The sequence below is a fragment of the Lepidochelys kempii genome, chromosome 11 (assembly GCF_965140265.1).
Source record: "Lepidochelys kempii isolate rLepKem1 chromosome 11, rLepKem1.hap2, whole genome shotgun sequence".
Classification (NCBI taxonomy): Eukaryota; Metazoa; Chordata; order Testudines; family Cheloniidae; genus Lepidochelys; species Lepidochelys kempii.
This window is the reverse complement of record NC_133266.1, coordinates 56,407,047-56,421,126: the sequence shown is the minus strand read 5'-3', so window position 1 is coordinate 56,421,126 and position 14,080 is coordinate 56,407,047. Positions and strand designations below refer to the sequence as shown.

The following is a 14,080-nucleotide window of genomic DNA, read 5'->3' as shown; positions in this document are numbered from 1 at the left end:
TATATTGTTGACTCTCATTTAGTTTGTGATCCAGTTAACACCCAGATCCCTTTTCTGCAGTACTCCTTCCGAGGCCGTCATTTCCCATTTTGTGTTTGTACAATTGACTATTCCTTCCTAAATGTAGTACTTCGCATTTGTCCTAGTGAATTTCACCCTATTTATTTAAGACCGTTTCTCCAGTTTGTCCAGATCATTTTGAATTCTAATCCTGTGCTCCAAGGCGCTTGCAACCTCTCCCAGCTTGGTATGGTCCATAAACTTTACAAGTGTGCTCTCTGTGCGTTATCCAAATAATTTATGAGAATATTGAATAGAACTGGATCTGGGAGAGATCCCTGCAGAACCCCACTCGATATGCCCTTCCAGCTTGATTGTGAACCATTGACAACTACTTTCTGTTTTGTTTTTGCAACCAGTTATATACCCACCTTATAGTAGATTTGTCTAGGCTATATATCACTGGTTTGTTTATGAGAAGGTCAAGTGTGTCAATATCAAAAGCCTTACTAATATTGAGATGTATCACATCTACTGCTTCCCCACATCCACCAGCTTGTTGTCAAAAGAGGATATTAGGTTGATTTGCCAGGATTTGTTCTTCATAGATCCATGTTGACTGTTACTTATCACGCTGTTTTCTTTTAGATGCTTACAAATCGTTTGATTATTTCCTCCATCATCTTTTTGGGTACCGAAGTTAAACTGACTGGTCTATAATTCCCTGGGTTGTCCTTCTCCCCCATTTTATAGATAGATATTATATTTGCCCTTTTCCAGGTCTGTGAGATCTCTTCCGTCCTCCAGGAGTGCTCAAAGATAATTGCTAATGGCTCAGCAATCTCTTCAGCCAGTTCCTTAAGTGTTCTGGGATGTATTTCACCAGGCCCTACCAACTTGAAGATATCTAACTTGTCTAAGTAATTCTTAACTTATTCTTTTTCTGTTTTGGCCTCAGATCCTACCCCATTTACACAGATGTTCACTATGTTAGTGGTCCAATCACTGCTAACTTGTTTGGTGAAAACTGAAAATAAAAAAGGCAATACTCAATCCTAGCTGAGGACCTGCTATCATACCCAGGTCAGCTTTCAGCTGTGTACACTCCTGCCCCAGCTGTACAGTTCTCTCCTCCTCCTTCTGTAACCTCTCTCGGGCAAGCTGGACATCCTTGCGCAGGCCATGGCAGTCCTGCTGCAGCACCTGTACCTATAGGGATATCACACAATCAGATTTTCTCTGGGATATAGAGTTTTATAAAAACATGAGAATCTAAGCAAGTTTCGGAATCCAAAAAGTTAGCCTATTGGAGAGGAAAAAGCTAATCAGATTGTTTCAAGCATAATGTTTTAAAGAAGAATCACAAAGAGCAGTTAGTGGGGTATCAGAGGTTGTAGAAAGGGTCCCGATTGCCTGCTTACTTTATGCAAAGGGGTGGAGCTAGAGGTAATAAAAACACATATTATAAGAGAAGTGAAATCAAATTAGCAGGGTGGCCTGCGCTTGCATTAACAAGGATCACAGAAAGACAGGCTTTGTGGATCTGCCACTGAAAACAGACTGTTAAGTAAGCAAGGTCTGAACATATGAACCATTCTGTCTCTTCTCGCATTACTTATCAAAACAGGACATTGTGATAAATACAAACGTCAGAAAGCATGGGATGAATTAAATTAAACTGTTTTCTCTCCTTTTAATCCAATCTTGTTTTGCTCATTCACTGTTAGTTTCCTGTACAACTTGAAGTCTACAAGAATATTAAGATAATTCACAAAAGCTAGGAAAAGAAGAAAGTATGAAATTTCTACTAGCAGTATGCTGAACAATTCCAGAGACAGCAGAAGGGACCTTGAAAGAACAGAGATTAAGCAGATGCTTGACAGCCCAAAACCTGTTTTCCCAGGATTGACAAAATACATAAATGAAACAGTGTTTGCTCATTTGATTCATTTAAACACACCTGTTTTTTTGTTGTTTGTAGTCCTGTTGCAAGTGCTGTGGATTTAGAAATGTTTAGGCAGCCTTTGTTGCTTGGGGTTTTTTTTTGGATATCTGAAGTATAACCAAGTCTCTCTCTGCATTCACCTCCCTCGTGCTTCACAAGGGCTTCATATTGCAAATACACTTGTGAACCAAAAGCCACCTTTGTTATTGTGGGAATTCATGGGGAAAACATTGTTACTCCAGAAGGTTTAAGAACTCTATGGAATATCTTCAGAAATGTTGTTTTCTAGCAGAAAGCTGGTATTTGCTAGCTGATACTACTATGCATATTTCTTTTTAATGTTCAATATTGCTTAGTTACTTATAAAACACTGAAAACATTTGTACCATTGATAATATTGAAAAGACAAAAAAAAACCCAAAACCCTCAACTAAAATTAGAAAAATTGCCAGCTGATAACTTAGGATAAACCAGTCATAATTAACTTCCTTCATGTTCTGGTGTATCATGAATATCAATGTAGATTCCTTAATAAGACCACAATACATACAGAGGCCTTCCATAAGAAATGGCCATACAGGGTCAGACCAATGGTTCATCTAGCCCAGTATCCTGTCTTTCAACGGTGACCAGTGCCAGATGCTTCAGAGAGAACAAACAGAACAGGAGAATTTATCAAGTAATCCATCCCATTGTTCAGTCCCAGTTTCTGGCAGTCAGAGGTTTAGGGACACCCAGAGCAGGGAGTTGCATCCCTGACCATAGTGGCTAATAGCCATTGATGAACCTATATTCCATGAACTTTTTTTTTTAACCCAGTTATACTTTTGGCCTTCATAACATCCCCTGACAATGAGTTTCATAGGTTGACTGTGCATTGTGTGGAGAAGTTTGTTTTAATCCTGCTGCCTTATTCATTTCATTGGGTGACCAATGGTTCTTGTACCTTGTGAAGGGGTAAATAATTTCCCCCCCGTGCCATTTATGCTTTTATAGACCTCTGAGATATCCCACCCTTCGTTGTCTCTTTTCTAAACTGAACAGTCCCCATCTTTTTAATCTCTTCTCAAATGGAAGGTGTTCCATACCCCTCATCTTCTCTCTCTCCCCACCCCCCGTCTCTGTACTTTTTCTACTTCTAATATCTTTTTTTTTTGAGATAGAGTGACCAGAACTGCATGCTGTATTTAAGGTGTGGGTGTATCATGCATTTATATAGTGGCATTATGATATTTTCTGTCTTATATATCCCTTTCCTAATGATTCCTCACATTCTGTTGCTTTTTTGATTGCTGTTGCGCATTGAGCAGGTGTATCCAGAAAGCTAACCACAATGACGCCAAGATCTTTCTTGAGTGGTAAAAGCTAATTCAGATCCCATCATTTTGTATGTACGGTTGGGATTATGTTTTCCAGTGTGCATTACTTTGTATTTAGCAACACTGAATTTTATCTGCCCTTCTGTTTTTCAGTCACTGAGTTTTGTGAGATCCCTCTGTAACTCTTCACAGTCTGTTTTGGACTCAATTATCTTGAATCATTTTGTATTGTCTGTAAACTTTGTCATTTCACTGATTACCCCTTTTTCCAGATCACGTAGGAGTATAGTGAACAGCCCTGGTTCCAGTACAAATCCTTGGGGGACTCTGCTATTTACCTCTCTCCCACTGTGAAAACTGACCATTTATTCCCCCACCCCCCTTTGTTTCCTATCTTTTAACCAGTCTCATGGACTTTCCCTGTTATCCCATGATATCCTACTTTGTTTAAGAGCCTTTGGTGAGAGACCGTGTCAAAGGCTTTCTGAAAGTCCAAGTACACTATATCCACTTCATCACTCTTGTTCACATGTTGGTTGACACCCTCAAAAATTCTGAGTGGGGAGGCATGGCTTCCCTTTACAGAAGCCCTGTTGATCTTCCCCAACAAATCGTGTTCACCTATGCGTCTGATAATTCTGCTCTCTACAATAGTTTCAACCACTTCGCCCATTACTGAAATTAGGCTTCCTGACCTGTAATTGCCAGGATCGCCTCTGGAGCCTTTTTTAAAAATGTCAGCATCCCATTAGCTATCCGCCAGTCACCTGCCACAGGAGCTGATTTACGAGAGAAGTTCCGCATCAGTTAGTAGTTCTGAAATTTCATAGTTGAGTTCTTTCAGAATTCTTGGGTGAATACCAGCTGGGTCTGGTGACTTATTACTGTTTAATTAAACAGTTTATTCCAAAACCTCCTTTATTTACACCACAATCTGGGATATTTCCTGAGAATGGCTCTAGTGCAGGAATCTCCCTCACACCCTCTGCAATGATGATAGATACATTTAGCTTCTCTGTCACGGCTTTGTCTTTCTGAAGTGCTTTCTTCATCTCCTCAATCGTCCAGTAGTGCCACAGGCTTCCTGCTGCTCATGTACTTAAACAATTTTTTGCTGTTCGTTTTTGTGCCTTTTGCTTGTTGCTCTTCAAATTCTTTTTTTGGCAATACTTGACTTGCCCAAGTTTTGCTCCTTTCTATTTTCCTTATTAGGCTCAGACTTCCAATTTTTAAAAGAGGTCTTTCTGTCTCTAGCCATCTTTTACTTGGCTTTTTAGCCATGGTGGCATTTTATTGGTCCTCTTACTTTTATTTATTTATTTTATTTTTACACGTTTGGGGCATACATATAGTTTTGAGCCTCTATTATGGTGTTTTTTAAAAGTTCCCATGCAGCTTGCAGGCATTTCACTCACGACTGTTCCTTTTAATTTCCATTTAACTAACCTCTTCGTTATGTGTAGTTCCCCTTTTTGAAGTTCAGCGCTATTGTGCTGGGTTTCTTTAGTATTTTCCTCCTTACAAGGATATTAAATTTCATTACATTATGGCTGCTGTTACTGAGTGATTCAGCTATATTCCCCTCTTGGACCGGATCCTGTGTACCACTTAGAATTAAATCAAGAATTGCCTCTCCCCTTGTGGGTCCAGAACTAGCTGCTCCAAGAAGCAGTCATGAACAGTGTCTAGAAATTTTATCTCTCTGCCTCCCATCCTGAGGTGATATATTCCCAGTCAATAGGGGGATAGTTGAAATTCCTTACATTACTACTGTGTTTTCTGTTTGTGTAGCCTTTCTAATCTCCCTGAGTGTCTCACAATAAAGGTCACCATCCTGGTTAGGTGGTCAGTAGTATATTCCTACAGTTATTATTCAAGCATGGAATTTCTATCTATAGAGATACCATGACACTATTTGATTCATTTAAGATTTTTACTACATTTGACTCAAAGCTTTCTTTCACATATAATGCCACTTTTCCACTAGTACTAACGAGGAGCCCGGTGGCAACTTGAAGACTAACATTTATTTGGGCATAAGCTTTTGTGGATAAACAACCCACTTCTTCAGATGCATGGAGACTGACTAACACGGTTACCCCTCTGATACTCTTCCACCAGTGCAACTTACTCTATCATTCCTATATATTTTATACCCTGATATAATTATGTCACATGGATTATCATCATTTCAGCACGTTTCTGTGATGCCTATTATATCAATATTCTCATTTAATACCAGGCAGTCAAGTTCACTCATCTTAGTATTTAGACTTTTTGCATTTGTATACAAGCACTTATAAAATTTGTTACTACAGTAGCTCCCCACTTAACATCCTCTCGCTTAACATTGTTTCAATCTTACATCCCTGCTCAGTTACAGAACATGCTCCATTTAAAGTTGTGCAATGCTTTGCTATAACGTCGTCTGGGTGCCTGCTTTGTCCACAGCCGGCAGCCCCCGCTCCCCTCCATCAGCTCCTCTACACCCTCCCCTCAGCACCTCCCGCCCACCGGCAGACCCCACAGATCAGCGCCTTCCCCCCCTTGCCTCCTGCCCGTGGCAATCAGCTGGCTTGCGGCGTTCAAGAGGGAGGGGAGAGGAACGAGGACTCGGCCCGCAGGCTCCCCCGCACTCCTGAATGCCATAAACCATCTGATTGCTGTGGGCAGGAGCCAGGGGAGAGACTGTGCTCAGAGTCCTCGCTCCTCCAACCACCCTCCTGAACATCACAAGCCAGCTGATTGCGGCGGGGGGGGGGGCAAGGGGGGAGAAGGAGGAGCAAGGACACTGCGTGCAGCCTCCCTCTTCCCTCCCCTGCCATCAGCTGGCTTGTGGCATTCAGGAGGCGGAGCCTGGGGGCCGAGTCCTCATTCCTCTCCCCTCCCTCTTGAACGCTGCAAGCCAGCTGATTGCCATGGACAGGAGGCAGGGGAGGGAGGACACGGCGTGCGGAGTAAAGGGGGAGGAGGTGGGGGGGGAAGAAGAGGCGGGTTAAGGGTGGGGGCTTGGGGGAAGGGGTCGAGTGGGAGGGCTAAGGGTTGAGCCCCCTGCCCCTGGTGCTTGCAGAGTAGGGGAAGCTGCCGTTGCTGCTGCACAACGTGCTTCTTCTATCCTACAGCACCTTCAGCCTCTTTGCCTGCCTCATTGTCTCCAGTGCCAGTGGGCTGTGCCTGTGTGGGGTAAGGCGGGAGCACCTCCCAACTATAGTACTGTACTGTATGGCAAAAAAACTTTTTCCCTGGAACCTAACACATTTACATTCATTCTTATGGGGAAATTGGATTTGCTTAATATTGTTTCACTTAAAGTCACATTGTTCAGGAACATAACTACAACATTAATTGAGGAGTTACTGTATTTAATTGAGTGCCTGCAAGTCATGTAATTGAATAGTACTCTTTTTTGTTTGACTGTTTTTCTTCAGTCCTTATCTCTACTTTATCAACTTCTATCCTGTTCTCTTTACTAGGTATGGAGTATCCTCTTTAATAAATCGGATGGGTTTGTCCGAATTCTGTGCATCTCTGCACCTGTTGGTTTACCCTCAGCTTAAAAACTTTATGACCTTTTTAATTTTACATGCCAGTAATCTGGTTTTTTGTTTTGGTTTAGGTGGAGCCCATCCTTCCACTACAGGCTCCTCCATTCCCAAAAGGTTCCCCAGTTCTTAATAATCCTAAATCCCTCTTCCCAACACCATCCGAGACCCTGCAGTTCTGCCTATCTGGAAGCATTTCAGAGAGTGCTACCATGATGGTCCTGAATTTTAATCTCTTACCTAACAGCCTAAATTTGGCCTCCAGGCCTCTTTTATCTTTCCCTACGTCAGTGGTACCTACATATACCATGACCACCGGCTCCTCCCCAGAACTGCCCATAAGTCTGTATAGATATTGCAAGAAGTCTGTAACCTTTCCACTTGGCAGGCAATTCACTGTGCGGTTCTTCCAGTCATCACAAACCCAGCTATCTATATTTTCTAATAATTGCATCCCCCATTACTATTACCTGTTTCTTCCTAATAACAGGCATCCCCACCCCAGAGAGTTATGCTCACTGTGAGAGTATACCATGAAATCATCCGGAAGGAGGATCCCAACTATGGGAATGTTTCCCTTCACTTCTGCTCTACTGTGTCCAGGGAAGTCTTATCTATGTACATCTCTGTCCCCCTTAGCTCCTCCAGTTCAGCCATTCCGATCTCAAGAGCCTGTACTGTGTCCTCGGACCATGAGGTACTTGCACTGAATGCGCACACATGCCATCTACCCACAAGGCAGGTAATCATACGTGCTACGTTCAGTGCAATAAACTTAATTGCCCTCACTCTGCTGCAGGACTTTCTGCTTGCTTTATTTTTACTTTTGCTGGATCTCACAGTTGCTGGTCTGTTTCTCTGCAGAGCATTCATATTGAATTGCTTGTCAACTTTTAGACCTTTAACACCTCATTAAAATTTAATCAAGATTCCATTTTCCGCACCTTGCATACTGAAGCTAAGTGATTACAAAGGTATGTTAACTGCTCTCTAGGAAGAACACTCCAACCTCTTATTATTCTTCCTGCGAGGCAAAGAAAAAAAAGACAAAGGAAAAGTGGAAGAGGTGCTGTGCTTCTCCAACCTGTTCCTGTTCTGCCTCCACTGTTATCTCCATATCCTGCACACGTTGCAGCATGGTTGCTTGGGATTCCTCCAAAGACTCCCGCAGGCTTGCCTCCTGGAAAAGCTGCTCCCTTAGCTATAAGAGACAAAACACTGGGTATCTGGCTGGAGACAGCACCAAGCCATAAAAACCTGAAGATTAATGAAGCAGATAGGGGTTCAATACAGCAAAGCAACCCTTATTAGTAATATCCAGTGATCTGCTAAACGTGATATAACACTATGGAGTAAGTATTTCATGGAAGTGGTAAAGCAAGGAAGCAATACCAAACAACCCATTCAACTATGGAAAATGTATTAATAACCAGACAAATTTGGCACCTGGACCAAAATTTGTGTTTACTGAGAGTGGCAATTCTACTCCCTACAGTGTGCTCAGAGACCCAACTATTTTCTCTGCCTCAAATCTCACTGCTCTTGTGCCACATTACCATTCCTCCATCCAAGACCCTACTGTGTCTGTCTTCCTCTAAACTGAGTCAACATTGCTTCTGAATGTGTTGGAAAGAGTCACTACAGATATGAGACACTTCTACTGCAGGGACTGAGCAAACATAGTGGGCCTGATTTTGTTCTCACATCAGAGCAATTCCAGTTGACTATCACTGTAATTGAGACTAGAAATCAGGCATATTGTCTTCACAGCACACTCAAGACCCAAAGTTCAATTCCTTGCAGAGTAGCATACTCTGTTACTACGAGACTCTTGGGTTCATCACTAAAAGGGATAGCTGCCATTCAATAAGGACTAAGCAGCTACTCTTTTCCCCGGAAACCCAATTCCAGATATAGAAAGCTGAATCTAAAGCTTTCTGTATCTGGAACTACAAGCTTTAGAAACATTTAGACACATTCAGTGTAAAACCTCCTATAAAAGCAAATCACATAAGGTACGCTCTTGACCCTATCCAACAGGTGATTCTAATCTCTGGTGTCCCCAGGAAAAGCTAGGACCCAGGAGAGTTTCTTTTATCTCCAGGTGATGTTGACAGAACATGTAGATTACTTTGAAGCCTGATTTCGCTAAAGACATTTGTATCGAGTTACTAATAAGGGGCCTATAATAAGAAGAGAATTCCCAGGGACAAATATGAATAAATGAGGCTATAAGAAGAGGCTTTTTTTTTGGTTTGTTGCAGAGAAACCAGCACCAATTTGAAATGGGGCCAGAACCGGGGCCTAGCTATATCCCCGTCATGAGTACTGCCAAAATACTGAGTGATAATCATGTGAGCTAGTGTATCTGGGAATAGATACTTCTGCTTCTTCTGTGAACTATAAGAAGAGAGCATCAGATACACACCAACAGAAATGTTTAAAGTTGCATAATGACTACTATTATCTGAAGAGACTCCACATGATGCTTCAGATCTGTCATCCTCCAGTAAGTACAGCACAAGTACCTAAATGCATTGCTTATAACAAGGGCCATGTGTACTTCAGGGCAAGCTGAACCCGAATGTTACTGCAAGACCTGCCGCCTTTCTCCAGCACAGCAAACTGGAAGTTCTATTGCAATATCAACTATTTTTAAAAACAGAGGATTTTATTTAATAATTAAAATGAAAGTGAGTGATAAAAATCTCTCTACCAGTGGTCTGGGGAGATCTGGCCAGTCACACACAGTGATAACTTTACTTCTTTCCAGCTACTAAGGAACATTAAAAGAAGCTGAAAATATATAAAAAAGGAATGCCAGGAAAGTAATTGTTATAGTTTCTACAGAGAGACTCAATCATCAATTGATGCTGTTCTGTGTGATTGTGAATGGGAAGGAAGGTGGTCCACACCAGAAGTCAGAGAAGCCGCTCACGTACATTTAAGTGTACTACTTTCTTTGATATTCACTTTTATGATTAAGTTTTCAGTGTGACCTATGCTGACAAAGAGTATCCACATTGTATTTGTAGTTGGAGGTTTTGACAACTACGGCTTTAGGGTCTCAAGAACAGTGAGAAAAAGCACTTAGCTTTTTGGCACTCCCATGAGGCATTTATGGTTTTTTGAACTTAGGAGGGGTCATCTTCTCTTTCCCTCCCATTTTATGGAGCAAGGTGGGCTGGGGGGGGGAGGGGAGAGGAAATCCATTTTCCCCGTGAACGGAGTGATTTGCATGATCTCACCAACTGCTTCCATTACCCACCTCACATCCTTTCTGTTCCCTAAAGGCTTAACACCACTGCGGCCTGCATATTGCATCAAGCATCCTTCTGGCCAAGACAAGATCAGGACACCTTTTAAGTCTTTCAGAACTGCTGCTCATTTGGCTTGAGAAGTTATTAAATGACATAAGGGACATAACCCACATTCTCAAACAGGATTAGGCTGCTTTGCAGAAGCTCACACCCTACTTCATGAGGACAATAAGATGCCTCATGTCTGCACTCTATTTTTTTATTTAGTCCATAACAAGGTATCTGCTACAACTTGTTCACTAGGTAGCAGACATTAAGTCACCAGTTCCATTCTGGATGCAATAAAGTCATTCTTCATGACCAAAAGAAGCAGAAGATTGTCAGCGAAGGGTAAAACCTACTTCCACAGCATGGAACTCAGGTCTCTGTTAGTAACGTCAACTAACGCATTTTTGTATCTTGCATGAAGGACATTCTGTCTTAGGTTTGTAGATCGAGGCATGCTCAGCAGCCTTCTTTCAGATGTGCATATTCCATTCCTGGTTTTCATAGATTCATACCCAGATCACCATCCAGGCTTTTCCCTAAACATCTTATCACCTCACTCTTCCTTCTAACCTTCTTTTGTGCTTACCTCCTGAAGTCTATGGTTCATTATGTGTTTTGTTGTTCTCAGCTCCTCTGCTGCAATGGCTACATCTGTCTAAAAAGGACAAATAATAAATAATAATTTATGCCTCACAACTGCAGCAAAACTTTGAAGAGTATTTCAAAACCAGGCTGGCCAGTAACCCATGCATGTTTTACATTTCATGCCATGCGGAGACCTGGGTTTGATTCCTAGTTCTAGTCTGGTGCTCTAAAGAGACAAAACACCTTGCATTGCTTTTCAGCAACCACTTAAGACAATTAAGAAGATAGGATAACAGATTCCAGACCAGTCCTCTTCAGCTGAAAGGCCTAGCTGTGGGACCCAAAGAGTATACAGAAAAATGGAGATGTGCTTAGCAATCCATGAGTTGGAAGTGGAGAACCCCAATTCTTGAGGGGTTATAAATACAGGGTGGTTTGTTTGTTTTTCCCCCCCCCCAAGTCACACTCAGTTTATCACCATCATTTATTGCTGGATCCAGAGAGTCCCCTTCACAAAGATGAGATTGTCTTTTACTCCAACAAAAACAGCACCACCCACACAATGCCATTTCTAATCACACATACCTAACCTCCGAGCACCTCAAAGCAGAGTTTCATTTTCAAAGTTGGCAGCCTTTAAAGACCAGTGCCTTAGTATTGGAATCAGTATAGACACTCTTCAAGGACTACAACTCTCAGTACCAGTGTTCCCTTTAATTTTTCCCACCCATATGCGGAATAAATTTTGTTATTGTACCAATATGGCGGTGATGTGTGACACATCATCTTCATATTGATGCATGTAACAAAAATTCATGTGGTTGGGGTGGGGCCGAGGGTTTGGAGTGTGGCGGGGCCTCAGGGGTGGGGCAAAGGATTGAGGTGGGGGGGGCATGAGGGCTCTGGCTGGGGGTGCAGGCTCTGAGGTGGGGCTGGGGATGAGGGGTTTAGGGTGCAGGCTGCCCCAGGATTGCGGTAGGAGAGAGGACTCCCCCAGCTCTCTCTCTCGCTGCGGCAGCTCGGGACTGGGGAAGAGGCGCCTCTTCCTGGCTGCAGCAGCTCTGGCAAGGCTCGGCCAGGCTGAGGGTGGGGCTTCTCTCCCCCAGCTGCAGTAAGTCCAGGGCAGGTCCATGCTGGGGCCCAAGGGGAGGGGCACCTCCAGAGGTGAAAGTGGGCCGGTACAGCTTACCGGTAAGAAGTGGTCACTGGGATGGGCCTGTACACAGCCGACGTTAAAGCGCTGCCACCGCAGCAGTGCTTTAACATCACTTCCTCTTTTGCCCCCCGGGCTGCCAAGAGGGGGGAAGCAAAAGGGGCAGCTGCCCCGGCACCTAACAATTTAAAAGGGCCCAGGGTTCCCAGCCGCCACTACTACCACCGCAGCAGCTGGAGCCCTGGGTCCTTTAAATTGCCGCCGAACCGTCGGGCAGTGCAGGCTGGGCAGCGCTGAAGAGCTGGCTGGGGAAGACTGACACATCCCCACCCCACCCCTTCCACCCAAGGCCCCACCCCTTCCGGGGGCCCAGAGCCAGGCTTCCATACCGGTAAGATTTTTAAGTTACTTTCACCCCTGGGTGCCTCTCCCCACCGCTGCAGGTCCATGCTGGGACTGGCAGGGAAGGGTGACTGAGCCTCTCCCCACACCAGCAGGTCCGTGCTGGGGGAGAGACATCTCCCCCCGCCATGGCCCTGAGCCCCTGCACGAGGCTCAATCAGCAGCTTCGTGGCTGCGCAGCTTAGAAGGAACTTAGCTCAGCACACCACCATGCACACTCACAGCCAGCTCCTGTACCTTAGTTGCTGTGGCAATTTCCAAAGCAGCACTTAATCTTTGAACTTCTTCCTGTGCCTTTTCTACATCCTCTTTTGCCTCACTTAGCTGTTGGCGCAACTTCATTGCCTCTAGCTGCACAACCTTCAGTTCCTGCAAGTGTTCCTCCTGCATTGCATTCATACGCTGTTCCAGATGCGCTGCCAGACAGCAAGAGAGGATCAAAAATGGTCATTATAAAGAAATGCAGAAAAAATTGCATCTGAAGGGCTGAAAGAGAATGAGAACATCTGCTACCAACACAAAAACCAGCTTTCTACTGTCTGTACCTGCATGCATGGGATTCAGCTCCTTTTCAGTCTGCAGCCGGAAGAGGTTTAGCTTCAAGGTCTGCACCACACTCTCCAACCGGCACATTCGATTCACGAGGGATTCACAGTTCTTCCACAGCACGTCACTTTCACCTGCAAAGGCTACCCGGGCCCGAACCGGGCTAACAGGCTGGGGGCTCCCAGGTGTCTCTAAGGGCTTGGAATGGAAGAGATCAAGGCTGAAAGAAGAGAACATGTGGCACCATTTATATCATTTTTTTTTTTTTTTGGTAATCTTGCTGCAGCCATCAGGCACAGCAAGAAACTTTCCAGCGGCATGAAACAGGTGCCTCTGCTAGCAACTTCTGCTCCCCGGAGACGCCGAGATACCAGCTCACTCGGAAACAGAAGTGGAACAAGCAGAGAAAAAGGGACTACCAACAAATATGGCGCATTCCCCAGGAAAAGACGGACCCGGACAATCCGTCCCAACCGTACCTCTGTCCGTTCACACCCAGCATCTCTAGGTCTCTCGCCAGCGCGCTGGTCTGCTCCTCAACGACGCTCATCCTCTGGCGGAGCACGGCGAAGGCTTCGGGCGCTGTGGCCCTGACGCTCATGGGGGCGATGGGCGGCCTGGCCATCGCTGCCCCGCGTCCAGCGGCTACCTGGGGGCGAAGTGGCCGCGTCGCAGGGTGAATGAAGAGCTCGACCAGCCGGGCGCCCGGCTTCGGCCACTCCCAGGCCTACGGGCTGCCACCCCGCCGCCCCCAGGCCCAGCCCTTCCCCCGGCGGGAGCTGCCGGGCCCCACGGGCGATGGGGGCTCGCTCTAGCCCCCCCCGGGCCAGCCTTACCCCGCTCGCTGACACTTCGCGGCCCCGTTTCCATGGAGCTCCTCCCCCGCTTCAAACCGACCCGCGGCTTTAGCGGACCCCATTCTACGCACGCGCCGCGACCCTAACTCCCGCTGCGCTCTGGGATTTGTAGTCCTTCGCGCTCCACCCAGACAGGGAGCTAAACAGTGTCGGCCTGCCGGGGAGGCACCTGGGATTTTTTTTGCCGGAGGCGCACGCGCAATGAACCTCACCAGGGTGGAGCGGGTCATGCCGGGATATGTAGTTTCGGTCTCTCTCTATTCCAGCATAGAACAACGTGGGCCAGCCTGGTCTAGTGGTGAGAGGTGAGGGTTGGCAGTGCACTATGGGTTCTTGTTCTGTATGGCCTTCAAGGAGACCTGATGCTTTAGTTTCCAGGTATTGTGAGTAATCCGATTGTCACAAAATTTGAGTTTTTTTGTT

The 14,080-nt window shown here is 45.1% G+C and overlaps 1 protein-coding gene across 11 annotated transcripts in view; it reads right to left on the bottom strand.

The window, feature by feature from the left end:
• CCDC150 (coiled-coil domain containing 150) overlaps positions 1-13,735 on the bottom strand; it is a 56,019-nt gene extending 42,284 nt beyond the window's left edge. For 8 of the 11 annotated variants that reach the window (XR_012154343.1, XR_012154344.1, XM_073306259.1 and 5 more), the window contains exons 1-6: positions 13,280-13,735; positions 12,800-13,020; positions 12,492-12,670; positions 10,701-10,769; positions 7,891-8,007; positions 1,080-1,209 (exon numbers count right to left, since the gene is read on the bottom strand). Coding sequence is in view for 9 of the 11 variants with exons in the window: in XM_073306259.1 (XP_073162360.1) it covers positions 1,080-1,209; positions 7,891-8,007; positions 10,701-10,769; positions 12,492-12,670; positions 12,800-13,020; positions 13,280-13,425 (862 nt within the window). In the remaining 2 variants the exon portion in view is untranslated. The remainder of the gene's footprint in view (positions 1-1,079; positions 1,210-7,890; positions 8,008-10,700; positions 10,770-12,491; positions 12,671-12,799; positions 13,021-13,279) is intronic. The other 3 variants (XM_073306256.1, XM_073306262.1, XM_073306260.1) reach the window with 3 other exon arrangements.
• Positions 13,736-14,080: the final 345 nt, after the last annotated feature.